Genomic DNA, 17,188 nt, shown 5'->3' with positions numbered 1-17,188 from the left:
ATCGGTGAAGAACTGAATAAATTTTCCCAAAGTCTTGTAATAAGAACTATTGTAATATGTAGTCTTCCTATAGGAATCTACCTAACAATAGAAAAGTTACTATTTAATTTTTCAAGACCTAAAGTTAATTAAAATATTTATTACTTATAATTTTGTTGTGCCTTTTGCCTAAATATCTTCCAAAATTATTATTTTACATTATTTTTGAACTTATAAAAAAAGTCTTTTTTAATAATTCCAATTCTATTACCGTACAAGTTTTTTACGAAGTGTAACAATTTTTTAAAGTTTAATTTGTTTCAAAAATTGCAGCATTGCTATTATGGTCTTCATGAAATTCAAATTAATTTCATTGTTCCATCTAACCAATTAATCGCATATGTTTGCAGTGTTAAAATTAGAATCAAGAATATCTTTAATCAGGCCTAAATTCCGAAGTAGAATTTTCGCTTCTGCTTTTATTTTATGATTTTTTTTAAAATTTTTATGCGTAGTAATTAGTAATGGTCTGTGACCTGAAAATCTATGTTTTTCGTTGTTATACAATAACAATGTGTCATTCTATAAAAATTCATTTCATAATAATAGCTTAATTGCCAGGGAATTTAAGGAATTTAATGTTTATAAAAAGCTAGTGATCAAAGACTCTTGGTTCAAAAATATAGTTAAAAAAAAATGGAAATTTTAAAATGGGAAACAGTTTTTACTGTAAGAAACTTAAATCAGTTTGAAGGTATTGGACAGCAATTATATAAGTTTTCACATCTTTATAATACCATTACTACCTTTCATAGAAGTTTACTTTTCGTTAATTATATGTCTGTTTGATTTAAGCTGATATTTGATAATTAATTAAGGACAAGAGATTCACTATGATTTCCCAATCAAGTTGAAAGATATGAGTACCAAGAAGTATATGTAAAATAAAATTTCTTTATTGACAGTCGAAAAAAGCAGATATTATTTGTTTGATAGAACTTATTCCTGAAGGAGTTTGCTTTATGTTATTTAACATTTCAAAATTTCGTAATACTCAGATAAAAATCATTTATCTATTTCTTAAGACATTGTAAAACCTTTTTTTTTGTGTATATTTTTTATTAATGTATTCGAGCAAAATAAATCTGATGTTCATAATCAAGTTTTGTTTTTAATGTTTTTTCTTTCTATATCACTTCATATTATGTAATACTATTACGTATGCGATTATTAATTTTTTTACTGCTTGTAAGATGCATGGGGAAAAAATTCTTCCTTAATAATAATTTTTATATTTTTCCATCTAAAAATATTGCAGTGATGTCTTCTTTAATATCGTTTAAATTTAAATTTGCTTTAAAACATAGTTTTGCTTATTTGAAAAGTAAGAAAGCTTAAGTTGTTACATATTTCGCCTTCAGACTGTTTTTAAATATAGTATAGTGTTTCATCCGTTCCCTCGATACTGCTGGAATTGTGTATAGCTCATTTCACTGTATGAGGAATTCGCTAAGAAATTTCTTTTGCAATACTAATTAATTTTTCAAATAAGATATTTATAACTTAAACAAGTCAAAACTCGATTTCTCATGAATAATTTTAATAAAATTTTTATTGAGAGATAACGTTTAATATACTTTTTAATTTGATTTTTATAAACAATTTATGAACAACTTTTAAATTCAGACAACTGTCAAGAATCTCAAAGGAAAGTAAATACTTAGAATTGTTAAAGCAAAGTTAAAAGACCAAATTAAATTAATTAGAATCTATGGTAAACTTCTAGAAGTCAGAGTTTAAATATTAGAACATTTGCAATAATATGTACAATAAGGCTTTTCAACTAAAAGAGAGCATGATATAAAATAAATATGAATTGTGAAAATGAATTGATACCTTGAATATAAAAGTAAATATTAATTTGTAAGACTAATCATTAAATCTTTTTAATGAATGTTGAAATACTAATTGAAGCTAATTAAATATTGGCATTTATAAAATGAGCTCTGAATTTTTATTTAATATATTAAATTATTAATGTCTCCACACATTACGAATAACAATAGGTTTTTCAAAAATTATCAATTAGAAATAAAATCTTTTTTATAATATCTTAATATCCTTAAATAAATTTTATTTTAGAGTTACTTTACAAATAGCATATTCTGATAGATTTAAAGACGAATAACTTTCTGTAAGGACATTAATTTTTTTGGCTGATTAATTTTTTGTTCAACGTATATCACTCCTAATGGGTACATTAATACCATAGATATCATCTGCCAATAATCTTAAATATTTAAATATTTTTAGTAGTTCATTTAAACTAATATTTTTACTTTTTCCAAAGAAAATTCTATCCTTTACCACAGTATAAAGGTGACTGACTAAGGAATACAATCTGTTAGTTTTACTTGTGACTTCTCAATTGTTAAATATGCGGTATCATTAGTTTTGAGTTTCCGGCAGAATTAATTTTAATATCTTTTTGGCTATGACTCTGTCAACTACAGAATTAATTTTCAGTTTGTTTAAAATGTTAAATTCAAGTTATGCAAATATTTGCCATCCATTTATTTAGTCTTATTTTATAAAAAAAAAACTAATTCTGCCTTTTAATAAGATTTATAAAGGATTAAATTACTGTATTTAAAATATAACCCATCTCAAAATTGGAATAAATTTTTATTCAAACTCAACACATTGAATCTTCTTTTGTTCATTTATAGTATCATATTTTCTCCGCGATAGCGATAAAAATATTTCTAACACTTATAAATTATGTTTTCTGATTAAAATTCTAATATTCTTAGATAAAAATATAAATTAAATCGTCTGTTTTTATGAATGGTATAAAAATTGTGGATTAACAAGAAAAACAAAAAGTAACTATAATTCTGTGCTTCAACTTATTTCCTTATCCGTTCATTCTCTTGGAGAGTGAATGAAAGTAATGGATGAAGAATTTGGGAGTTATGTTTTGAGTAATTTTGCATCGAAACAGGTGTATATTCATTTTTATAAAAAATATAAACATGCATTTTATTTACTAAAAATTGCATTTAATCACTGTGTTGTATGACATCATATTCTTCACTCCTAAATTCAGTTTTCTTCACAATCCGGCATTTATAATATTTCTGAGATTTCTGTCTAAATAGCAAAATTATGTGCTTTTCTACTGATCAAGAAATTAAATTTCAACCACTGGCATTGTTTAGAAGTTATAAAAAATTAATAAAAGTGCCATAGTACTAGATCGGCAGAATATGGAAGAGTACGAAATATCCCAACAAAATTGCAAAAGTGCACGTTTGGAAGCTGAAGGCTCGTGCATACAACAACTTTTAGTTGTGAACATTGTTTCTCAAAGTTAATAGTATGTTTTAGAACTTTATCTTTTATAATTTTAGAATTATATCATTTTAGCATCATCAAATGCAAAACATATCCTTCTTCAAAAGAACACGTTTTTATGCAGGACGTGCTTTTACCCACGACTTCGTACGCGTGGTAATAGGTTGGAACTTATAGCATCAATGGCTTTATCTTTTGTTACTCCTGCGCATGCGTGAATTTTCAACGCCCATTGGGGCAACACAAATGTATGAATTTTCTATGTGAACAAATGTATGAGTTGGGGTAACGCAATATAGATTATAAATTTTTAATTTCCTTTATTCTGTTTTATTTTAATTTAAAAGTACTTCAGAATAAATCCGAAAGATTGATTAATTAACAATGTATAGTTTTAAACGTATCGAACACTAAGAAAATAAACAGAATCGTTTGAAATAATAGTCAAAATCATGTTAAGCCTAATCTCATTGGCGTGGAAAAAAGAAAAAGAACTCTGAAGCTTTGCTCATTTGGCGGGAAAGTTAGTTTTTAATTGATAAGCAATTGACCACTCAATTAAATGGAATAAATAGCAGTCTATGTCCTATTCCAGACTTTAATCTATCTCTCAGCTAAATTTCATCCAATTCTGTTTAGCCGTTCTGGCGTGATTGACTAACAAACATCCATCCAATCTTTCACATTTATAATAGTAGTATAGATGAGGGATTTATAGATAATTTAATTTTTTATAAAAACGTTCTTTTTCATCGCTTTTTGCCGCATTCTAATCGCATAGCAAATATTATATATTATTATATCACATATATTATTTCATTATTATATTGTATATATCATTTTATTATTATCAGGTATATTATTTTGTTATATGATTCTTAAATAATTAAAACTATTAGGACTATATATAATTGATGTCATAAATATAAATATTGTTAAATAATTAAATATATAAATGATGCAAATATATAGATACACACAAAGTAAGAGATTCAGGATACATAAATCACAGATCAATCCAAATTCTTTCCTTGCAAAATATATTCCATCATCAAATATCCAGTTATTGTTAGTATTTTAAAAAATTTGAAAATAACCAACAGTTTTTGCAATTGTTCTGAATATTACTCCGCTTTTCAAATCCGCGCAAGAATATTTTTTTTCGATAATATTCTTTCGCATCCAGTATCACGATTTTCTTGATTATATATTTCTCAACAAAGACAAAAAAATTTCACATCCTTTTTTAGACATACATTAATGCACAAATGGCGGGCAATTTTTCCAGGACTGAAAATGTTATTTTATCTTAGACGAATGTGAGTGGCATAGCTTTCTTTCTAAGTACTCTAGAATGTAAAGCGTAAGCACGTTTTGCTATCTTTCCAAGACTCACGCTTTTCAATTTTTTTCTTCAACAGCAAGTAAAGGCTTCAGTGAGTCTCATTTCTGTTGAAATTTGAAGTTGTTTTGTCTTTCTTGAGTTTGTTCTAAAGATTGGATTTCTATTTTGATTTTTATGTCTGGTGCCGAGATTGATATGATGCTTAGGTATTGTTACAAAAATATTGAATGAATTTGAAAATTTCTCCTGAAATTAGGATAAGCATTTAAAAACCAAAACCAAACGGTCTAATTTAGATGCATAAATTGTTATTTTTTTAGTATCAAAATATCTCGGCTTTGATCAAATGAGCTATGAAGAAAAGAAGTTTGGATCGTTGTTTTTATATAAAGTTATTGTCTTACTTTTTCTTTATCCCTATAATGGCTTGTCAGGCAGTTTAGGACGTTTATGTAGCTTTTATTTAACATTCAATGATATCGACGATTAAGCCGGTTTTAGATGTTTAGCTGTTTTGAAGGAATGTAGGAATAGAATAACGCTGTTTCAAATTCAATTAGAATTGTCAACAGTTGTTTGTTCATCGCACATTTCTGCAAGTGAAGTAAGAAAGAGTTAAAATGCAAAAAATAAGTTCTTTGTTGAAACCCTGCAAGGCAGTAACTCAAAATATCGTGAATATAAAATTGTAGCATTAAATCTTGGCATAGAATCACCACTCCAACTGAACAAGCCCATTTCACATTTTATCCTTCCGAAGGGGTTTCAAAAGTTTTCGCACAATCTTACAAGATTGTCAAGGAATGAAACCGGAACTATTCATGTTTATGATTTTTGCTGATTTGTTGGGCTAGCCTCTCAATCAGTTTTGAAATTTTTCATGCAATTAAATTAGGTATTGGAAAACTTTCCATTATAATTATTTAATATATCACCTTAGGGCTTTGATAATTTTTGTAATGAAATACAAATGTTCTGTAGCGACAGACGATTGGATTATAAATGAATTACAAACTTATGAGCATATTTCATCTTCGAATTTTCAGTTTTTATGTATTCCCTAAAATGTAAAACTTTAAAAATCAAGAATTGTACCAAACATTATTATCTCCGCTTCACTGGATGCTTTTAACCCTTTTAAAGGGCCATTTTTTTCTAGTCATATTTTGTTAAAATATTTTAAGACTTGAAATTAGAATAAGAAAAGGGATTCATTTAGCTTATTAGATAAATTTAATTTGATTAATTAATTAATTTGGTTAATTAATAATTAAGTAACAAATCAAGACACATCATTTTGTGTGAGATAAAGAATTGAAGCATCTAAGTTTCTGACTTACTAAAAAAATTTGTGAGAACTTATGCCAACCTACATAATTTCATACAAAGATTGATAAGTTTGGTGGGAAACATACTTCCCATGGCCTTAGAAAGGGTTAATGAACTTTACTTGCTTCTAATGAAAGGTCAAACATAATTGTATGTCTCATTTATGCATATTTGGATATTCTGCTAATATTATTAATCCAGTACCATGTTACATGTGAAAGATATATTTTGTTGACACCGCTTATTTAAAGGAGTTATCTTTTGAAACTTAACAATATAAAAATATTAAAAAACATATACTTAGTTTAATGAAAACTTTTGGCAAAAATTTATATACTAAAAATAATGCTAACGGTTATATGATAAGTTTCGGAAATGACTTTTATTTTAGATTTAATAAAACACTCCAAATAGATTTTCGTGCTCAATAAATACAGGAGTCACTTTCATGAATTTATCATAGTGTTTTCTTAACATTAAAATATTATTTGTATTTTTTAAAGAAAATATTTTAAATACATTCTAAGACTTTGAAAACGGAAGACTTACAAATCAAGATTTTGTAGTTCACAAGAAAAACAATGAAACCTAATGGTTCTACTTGACGTGCACTAGTAAAATGATGAAATATAGGAAAATAAAGGAAATTGTGTCTTGAAGTCTTCAAACGATTTGATAAATAATAATTACACTAATAGCTGGAAGCTCCAACTCGATAGTTGTCTTATAATGGCTACAGAGCGAATAGATTTTGCTAATTTTCCGAATAGAATGACATGTTATACATTTATTAATCGGTTGGAACTATATGCTATTGAAATGAAAATAAAATAGAAAGATATCCAGAAAAATTTTTATCATGCAAATGTCTAAATCAGAATTGCATTTCTTCTTTGTAATGGACAACTTAAAGGAGGAAGTCAAATTTTCATCTCATATACAATACTCAATATTTGCGTAATATTCCATATTACATACGAATATATTGTACCACTTTACCAAACGAATGCCATATGGTCGTTTTTTGGAGCGATAAAGAATTATTGTAAAATTAAAATGAATAGAAAACACGTCTTATATTATAGTTCTTCATCTTTCCAGATAAAAGGGATTTTCTTCCCTCAAGTAGAAAATAAATACAAGAATTACTTTTTTAAAATCCTTTACGGCATACAAACGTATTTTTTTTTAATTTTTTTTTTTTTTTTTTTTTTTTGACTAGGAAAATAATGATGAAATGCTGTTTGTGTTTTTGTGCATTACTACATACCAAAATGTTTAATTTTTTTTTTTTCATTTTCTAAGCACACATATAATCTACATGTTAAATTTTAATTGCCCTGTATACTTTATGACATCATTTCCTTATTTCATAGCGAATAGTTTGGTTAAAATCTAAAATTAGGATTCTTTTCATGTCGTCAAGGGTGCCAAGTCGCCAAACAAGTTGGCTGACCAGATAAACAATACTGTAAAAAGTGTAAATCGTCAGCCATCTCGATTTTTCACTTTGCTTTGTTGGCATCTTTGGAGAAGCGAATAAGCATCCTAATCTATATTTCTACTAATTCACTTACTTAAAATCCACTATGGTGAGTATCTGGTCTCGAATAGCTCGGACAAAATCGTCGTGTCCACCGATCTGACTGGTGACGATGGCGAACTTATGCCACGAGTACCTCCTCAGAATGCTAAGCATGGCGGATGACTGGTGCTCCACGGACGGTGCCAGTTGCAGGACTTGAGACTGAGGTAGCCTCTGAAAGAGACATTCATTCAATATATAAAAATTCCTTAAAGACTGGAAATAAATGATAAGTTTCACTAGGAAAGTTAAGAGTTATGTTTGAGAGAATTACATATATTTTTGTTGGTTTATTTCTTAAAAAGAAAATTAAATTGAAAATACGATTAAATATTGTAATTACTCATATAAACTTGACTTTCATTTTTTCCCTCTCACTATGGATTTTACATTTAAATACTGGAAAAAAGGTTAGCTGATCTTCTTCTACATTTTAATTTTTTTAAAAGCATAATCATAACAATTATGTGTTGTTATTCCTATTTAACTGTTTGGCATTTTTATGTAAATTAATACATTCTGATTGTTTTAAATGATATGATCTCAAATTATATAAATACCAAGGATTTGAAGTCTGTTATTTCTGTGAAATTCTGCTTTGCAAATTAAATATTCATTTTGAGTTCAAAAATGAATATATTTATTCCTAAATCATCAACCCTAAATTGTCTGCCTTTTTTCTTAAATACTTAAAGGACTGATCATTTGCAGTGAATTCCAAATAAAATAAATATATGAAATGTTGTTATTACTTATCCCATTTGGATTGAACGACGCGCTACCCCTAGGCCAGGACGCCGGCATATGAAATGTTCTGTCGGTACAAAAACAAGTGAAGTTTGCCAACAATCACCGTTACACCTTAAGATGATGTAAGAGTTATTTTATGCAATAAATATTTTCAAAGACATTAGTGAAAAATGGCGGAAATAAATTTCCTTTCTAATTAAAGATCTTAAGATCTGATTAATTTTGAAAGTTAGAAATAGCTAGTTATATAGATTTAATTACAGGTGTCGTGTAGTCGTTAACATTTTGAGCTATAAGGGAAATGCTAAAAGGTTATACAAAGCTCAATTACATTCAAAAAGGATTTATAAAAGACACCGTCTAATGCATAAACTCATTATACTAAATGCGTGTCAAGTTTTGAATCACTTAATAATTATGTAAGTAATTTAAATGCGCGCTGCTTCCAATTTTAACGAGAGACGTTTGAATTTAATAATTGCGTGAGCGTTTGTTTGACCTTATTAAAGGATTCTACATGCACTGATAAATGACTCCTGTGATTGTGATAGTCATAATCGTTTCAAAGAATGGACAAACTCCTGTTGAATTCTGATTAGAATCAGAGAAACTTATTGAAACTGTAATAATGATGTACATTAAACATTTAATAAGATTATTCCTAAAGTTCTATTTAAATTAATGTTCTCAATCGCTTAATTCTTAATAAGTAACACCTCAGTTGATTTCATAGCTTTTGTTAAATTGTTAATACAATTTTATTAAATTACATTTGTATTTGTTAACATAATTTTGTAGTTATATTTGTAAATATAATATATATAATGCAAATATAATACATACTGTTGAATTCTGATTAGAAGCATGAATCTTATTGAAACTGTAATAATGATTTACATTAAACATTTAATAAGATTATTCCTAAAGTTCTATTTAAATGAATGTTCTCTATCGCTTAATTCTTAATAAGTAACACCTCAGTTGATTTCATAGCTTTTGTTAAATTGTTAATACAATTTTATTAAATTACATTTGTATTTGTTAACATAATTTTGTAGTTATATTTGTAAATATAATTATAATTTCCGTTAATTTGTTAATAAAATCTACTGAGTTTATATGTAAGATCAATACAAGGGTCTTCAATAATTAATGAATTAATAACTTTATAATAAAATAATTTATTATATTTGAAAGCATTTATCGCAGTTTTTAAAGTATTTATTCTATTATTTTTAGATCTTCCTGTAACTTTCCAATTGAAATTGAATCTTATGAAGATATTTTTTTTTTCCTTTCACAATTCAAAAACCGAGAAGGGACATTTATTTTTTTATATTAACAATATATATAATTTTTTTCCTCTATAAATTTGATTAATTTTTACATTATGATTCTTATATAAACACATTATTTTAAGTTAAAATAATTTTCGCTACATTCTAAAAAAAACCTTCAGTTTATCCACTTTCTTATATAAGAAGTGTACAAAGAGAATATATATATATAAAAAAATCGATCTTAAGCTTTAACAAATTTCCATGTTTCTGACTTCCCATTTTCAGAAAAATACTTTTTTAGGATTATGTCTGTCAGTTTGTCTGCTTGTAAAGACGATAGCCTAAACGCACCGAGTACGAATAATAAAATTTGATATGTGGTCATAGCATCAAATGTATAGAATCCCATCAAAATTTGGGTGAAAGCTGCCGACCATTTATACAAATACGTTTGAACATGATTATTCAAAAACTCAAAGAGCTATAGGTTTGATATTTATATACAAATACGTCTTACAAATGCATCGGAATATGATTACTCAAAAACTCAAAGAGCTATAGGTTTGATATTTATATACAAATACGTCTTACAAATGCATCGGAACATGATTACTCAAAAACTCAAAGAGCTATAGGTTTGATATTTATATACAAATACGTCTTACAAATGCATCGGAACATGATTACTCAAAAACTCAAAGAGCTATAGGTTTGATATTTATATACAAATACGTCTTACAAATGCATCGGAACATGATTACTCAGAAACTCAAAGAGCTATAGGTTTGATATTTATATACAAATACGTCTTACAAATGCATCGGAACATGATTACTCAAAAACTCAAAGATCTATAGGTTTGATATTTATATACAAATACGTCTTTAAAAATGTATGTGAACATGATTACTCAAAAACTCAAAGAGCTATACGGATGAAATTTAATGTATTGATTTATCATCGGGATTGTAGTTTGTATCAAATGTTGGCCCGAATCATTCAATAGAAAGATACAATTTGATGATCTTTGTATTTAACATGTTGAATATTTCTTCATAGTAATGAACTAAAATCAAATCATGAATACCAAATAATATATTATGCCAGCCCATTTAATGTTTCAAAAATAATATAAATTAGTTTTCAGTAATTGAATCATCATTTTGTTAATATAATAACTTATTACAAGACAGTGTTAAATGCGAACGGAAATTAATTAAAGGTTGAAACATTTCCTCCTTATACTGAAGAACATTCTGGTAGTTATAATTAAAAATGGTTTGTTTTAAGCATTATGGAGGTAACTGCTTACGGGTATTACCGTAATTTGATTTCGCAGTTATTTTAATTTACAGTACAATAAACAATAAAAGAATAGTAACATTTCTAATTAGATGCAAAGGGAATTAGAAATATTTAATGCATAATATGTAGAAATAATTACATTTTTGCTGATAACAAAATACTGCATACTTATTTCATTTCATTACATTTTCACATATTGAGAGAAATTATTATAATATTCTAGATCGTTTCTGCAATATTCAATGCAGTTTCTTCTTAATTTTAATTAATAGTGTCTCCTTTTATTTTTCAGCCTTAATTCGATTTCTAAGAGTTCTGGATACCTTGATGGCATTTCGGTTTGGTAACTTATTCTTAATTAACTTCATTAGTTTTCAGTGCGTATTGTCTACTACTGTAGTGTTTACAATAATATCTTGTAAAAATACTGTAATTTATGATGATGTTGAAAGTAAAAATTTACTGAATTAGCTTGTTTTTTTCGTCGATTAGTTTGGATTAATTAAATACACTATTTTGTAGTTAATGAATTTTAATTCTGAACCATCTATTAACTCTGAACTAGCAACAATTACCCAGACTTCAATGCCAGACCAGTAGAACGCCAACAGTAATATTTACAGATTTAATGTAACAAGGTTGCATATAATGTTGAAATTTTGTTGGAAATACGTTTCCAATAAGAAGCTAAAATTCTACCTATTTGCCCTGGTACCAAGTGTTCACCCAAAGATTCATAAGAACTACATTGCGGATATGCACAGTGTTTCTGTCCAAGAGAGGTAGAATTTTACAATTGTAAACAATAAAAACAGTTTCTTTTTATGTACAGCCTAACCCCCCCCCCCCTCGCACCGCTAAACGAAGCAGTGAGCTTATTTTATCTATATCACTAGCCAATTCCCCGAACTGGTAGTTTCTTCTAAGCGCTTGGCCTCCAGCCACAAAGTGGTCAATCTCTGACATTTTTCCTCATCTTCCCGTATACCTATCATCTTGTTAAATGAGGAACAGGCCGCCACTTAAAGAAAATCGCCTCGAAATTCTCGTTCCACATCTAAAGAAATCCAAACACTTTAAAACTTTAAATAGCTGGTAAAAATGACGAAATGACAATGTCCATCAGAGTTTTAAGATTATCAAGGACTATCAGTACTGCACTTAAGTTATCATTTTCAACTTTCAGATTCTTTTCTAGATTCCGAGATTTCAATGCCTTCCATTAAAAAATGATAAACAGTTGCAATTTCTCCAAAGGAATAACGATAACTTTCGGCGAAATAATAATAATAAAAAAACTTCGTTTATGTTTCCAGCAAAAATTGACAATACATTTCTCTCAGTTTATTTTAAAAACGAAAGATTTACTCTGACAAATAGATGTTTATTTTATTAAATATGCCATAAAATTGCTTATTAAAATATATTTTGAAAAGAATTTTAAAAATGGAGTTCAAAAGAATTAGGAAAAAGACAAGCATCTTCTATTTACTAAAACATTATAAAATGCCTAATCTATTTTATTTTTATAGTTGGACATATTTCTTCAAATATTTCCGCTGAGATTATTTATTTCATATACAATAAGAGAGAAAAGATTGTGAACAACATATATTAGTTATATATGCACATGACAGGCAGAGGAAATGAACAAAAACGCTGTATAAGTAAAACAAAAGTAAAAACAAGACAGAAAAATAAACAGAAATAAAAAGATTACATTTTTTTTTATAAAAATAAAGAGCATTGCAAATATGTTTGAAGAGGCTACAGGAAAAATAATTGGATGAGTCAGTCGATTTTTTTCTGTTGTTTCTAAAGTTTGTCTACCCCCCCCCCTTTAAAAAAAAAAAAAAAAAAAAAAAAAAAAAAAAACGGTTCACTTCTGATTTTGAACGATCCAAATTGGAAAGACAAACTAGTGTCTCAGATTGTTTCATTCTATCTAAATAATTTGACTGGAGTAGAAAACTGTTGTTGGGGATTTTAGATATTGTGCAACAAACTGAGATATGTATAAAAATAATGAGCAAAATTCTATTCAGATTTTATTGACTTTAGAGCATATACAAGAAATAAAAAATAGAGTAAATCCAAACGGAGTCTTAGTAATTTAAGAAATAATTTCAGTTCATCTTAATCTTGAATTAAATGTAAATAAAAAGTAAATTATTATAGATCTAAGTAAAGAAATAGAAAACTTTCTGAAGGCAACCTTAATATTTTGAGGAGAATGTTGTAAATGTTTGCAGGTCTGAGGGATGTTAAATTGTAAAAATGCATTTTTAATGGTGTACTGTACAAGACTGAAAGGAGAGGCTTGGTTGACAAATTCTCCAGGATATTTGGCTCAAGGATAAAGATACATTGTGTACTACAGCAATAAGCCTGCCACACGCTAAATGTGACAAAATGCATTTTCAGTGGTATACTGTATGGGAAATTGAAGAAAGAATCGTGACTGAAGTTCCTATTTGACATCTGATTACGTGATAAAAATACATAGTGTGCGTAGGACTGACACACACTAAATCTATCAAAAGGCATTTTCACTTGTATACTGCAAACAACTAAAAGAAGATGGCTGATGTATTCCCCGGATATCTAGCCTCGTGATAAGGATGCGTAATGGACGCAGGCCTGGTACACGCTAAATTTGACAAAATGCATTTTCAGTGTACTCTGTATGGGAAATTGAAGAAAGAATCGTGACTGAAGTTCCTATTTGACATCTGATCACGTGATAAAAATACATAGTGTGCGTAGGACTGACACACACTAAATCTATCAAAAGGCATTTTCACTTGTATACTGCAAACAACTAAAAGAAGATGGCTGATGTATTCCCCCGGATATCTGGTCTCGTGATAAGGATGTGTAACGGACGCAGGCCTGGTACACGTTAAATTTGTCAAAATACAATTTTTTAGCATACTGTGAGAGATTAAAAAAGAGTCGTGGTTGAAGTGTCCTTTTTATCATCTGGTCACGTACAAAGAGATGTACAGGGGTACAAAAATCTGACCAATGAAATTAATCAAGAATCATTTCAATTGATTTATTGTGGAAGATTGGAGAAAGAATCGTGACTGCCGTGACTTTCCCGACATCTGCTCGCGTATAAAAGTACGAAGTCTGTACCTAAATCATTACTCTGTATTGTATTTTATGTAATTTTAAAGCAGGAGGTAACTTTGAATAAAACAAATAGTCAATGTACGAAAATACAACACGATATTTATAAATATTTTTACACCTAATTTTTATTTGAATTAAAATTTGGAAGGTGTTTAATTATTCGAGAATTGTGTGTATGTCCTTTTCAAATATGAAACGAAATAAATGCGCTGTAACCTTGACTACAAATTTGTAGTCAAAAGGTTACAGTGTATATTAGTATTTGTCAGTATATGTTCCACTCACATTTTAAATCCTCCAATCAAAAAGCCAAAGAGATGGAGTTAAGATTGGAATGAATATGAATAAGGCTTTTATTTTATGATGGCAGATAATGTTTAGGAATAGTTGTATTTACCTCGGAACATTTCAAAATTAAGTATCATTTTGTTACAATGAAAATAGGATATTTGATTATATAACATTTTTTCAAATAAAGGTTATACTACAAAATATTTCGAAGTCTTTTCTCAGCTATTTGCTGTGTAGATGACTCTTATAAATTCAAATACTTTTATCTTTTGAAAAATTGAGAATTGCTTTAGTAATTCTATTTTTCCAAAGAGATAAAAAAAAAAGTAGGTAAATGCCCTAATGATCGTTAAAAAATAAAACTTTTTGTATTTTTCTTTATTTAAACTAAGAATTGTACTTTTTCTTGCTATAAAATCTAGATTTTCATAATTATCTTTTTCAGCTTTGGTAAAATGATTCCGGCATCTTAAAAAAGACGTTTTATTTTTCGAAACTCATTTTACAGAAAGATTAAATTCCCCTAAGAAGTAAAAAAAAAATAATAATAATAATTCTTTATTTCGTTTAGAAAAGGAAAATTATTTTAGAAACTATAAAATTATTTATCTGCAATAATTATAGTTTAGTCATTCTTAAAAGAATTTGAAAAATAATATGTTCTTGAGAATTTTTGTACAAACGTTTAATTCAATAATTATAATTTTCTTAAAAATATGATATAATACAGAACAACACTTATGCCATATTAAAATCGTATATAAAATAATTACAAAATGCAATTGATATGAAACATTCCGAAAATTTGCATGCATAAAATGGTAATTTCATAGATCATTGTTTATCAAGGAGCCTTATCTCAAACATTTTCATATAAATGTAATAATTTGTCAGTTATCAGAAGTTTTATCATTAAATAAATTAATACAATTCTCTTTCATCTTTTTCTAGCCATCATAACGGTTATTTTAATAATAGGTTTTTGATTATACAAAATTAATTTTTTATGATATTATATATCAATTAATACATAGTAATATAATAATATATAGTTATATAATAACTAAGAGTAAAGTCGTCTAAGAGTAACGTTTTCTATTTATATAAGTTTATTTAATTATTATTACTAATTATTAGTTATTTATCTAATAGTCATTCAAATTACTTTTAGAATTCTTTGCGATTTGATAAAAATATTATAATATCAACTGATTGAAATTATTAAAAAAAATGAATGATTTTTATTATTATTACTAGACAACAGCAGTTTTCTTTTTTGAATTAAATAAGCTATAAAAATAAATTATTTTTGTTTATTTTCAACTTGGAATGAGGAGTAGAAAACAAACTCATCTCTTATATTAAACCCATTATCGATTATTTACAATTATTATGAAATTTAAGTCCTCTTTTATAGAATTGAATGTGTACATTAAATTTCCACTTATTTTAATTTAAAAATTAAATTAAATTATTAATTTAATCGCACAAAACTTATATATTGTGAAAAAAAATGTTCTACTTAAAAAGAAATAAATATTTGGCTATTCTTCACAAATATTAGAAATCAAAACAATAAGCCCAAAATTATTTGAACACAAACTCGCATAGAATAATTGACAAAAACAGTCCAAAAATTAAGATGTCATTTATAGTGTAATAATCCTACATGAGAGGAAAAAATTATCAACAACAAACTAATTATTTGGATTAAGCACATGAATAAATAAATCTTTTGCAGTAGATTATATAACATTAAGAAGAAATAAAATTCTGATTCGTAGTATATTAGCTGATGTGGAAATAAAAAAAAAACTAATGCGTATTGAATAATAAAATCATTTGTAATATTGAGAAATTTGCAAATTCTAATTGTAAATACAATATTAAATAAAAAAAAAATTAATTAAATCTACTATGTCAAATTTCAAGTTATCATGTGAGAACATTATTATTTTTAAGTCATTATTTGTCTTAATTAATTTAAGTCTTTAACCACTGTAAACCGCTTTGAAACAATCACGAGACTTCTCTATCGGTCTCTATCCCTCTCTCTATACATATATATATAATTATAATTTTTTGTAACAATTTTTCTAGCTACAAACAAAGTTTTGGAGCTCGACCGATTTTGAGATGAAATAACAGCTATGATGTCATAGTTCTACGTTAACCTTTTCAAAACGCATCTGCTGTCAAAGAAGCAAACGTAATAATAAAGCAATATTAGTAAAAGCAGGTCAACCTTTAAAAAACGCATCTGCTTTCAAAGAAGCATACATAATAATAATGCAATACTGGTAAAAGCAGGTAAAAAATATATGCGATTAAAAGATGATGATGAAAGTTGCCATTTATGCTTTATTCATTGCCTACGCGATTCGAGCTTCAAAACCCCCTAACCAAAACAGCATCATGTTCTCACATAATATTTTATTTTTTTAAAAAAAAATGGATTATTTCATTGTTTTTACATTGTAGGCTTGAATTAAAAACTAGCATCTATCTTAGCTCAACTAACGAAGTACAAATTTAATTAAAATTATTCATCTAGTTTTCTCTTCATTTTCTTTTTAAAAAATGAAAGAAATATCCAAGTTTTAATTCAATTCCTTACACAATTTTTTCTAAAACTTGTACCTTATTATTCGACCTTTTTATATATGCTTTTTTTAATGTAAAATTTTCCCCAATTTAAATTAAAGGGAATTGCAAATTCTACGGTCAATGTTTATATTTCTAAAAAGCATGCTAAAATGACGTGCACATAAAGTAAAAGATAATTACCTGATTCTAGAAGATCCAAACATGTCAAATGGGAAGCATGGA

At 27.2% G+C, this 17,188-nt stretch overlaps 1 protein-coding gene across 1 annotated transcript in view; it reads right to left on the bottom strand.

Annotated features, from left to right (window-relative positions):
- LOC129972729 (glutamate receptor ionotropic, NMDA 2C-like) overlaps nucleotides 1-17,188 on the bottom strand; it is a 313,970-nt gene that overhangs the window by 108,533 nt on the left and 188,249 nt on the right. The window contains exon 4 of the mRNA XM_056086971.1: nucleotides 7,588-7,769. Coding sequence (XP_055942946.1) covers nucleotides 7,588-7,769 — 182 coding nt within the window. The remainder of the gene's footprint in view (nucleotides 1-7,587; nucleotides 7,770-17,188) is intronic.

Source organism: Argiope bruennichi, chromosome 6 (genome assembly GCF_947563725.1).
Source record: "Argiope bruennichi chromosome 6, qqArgBrue1.1, whole genome shotgun sequence".
In the NCBI taxonomy this organism is placed as follows: Eukaryota; Metazoa; Arthropoda; class Arachnida; order Araneae; family Araneidae; genus Argiope; species Argiope bruennichi.
This window is presented reverse-complemented; position numbering and strand designations above follow the sequence as displayed.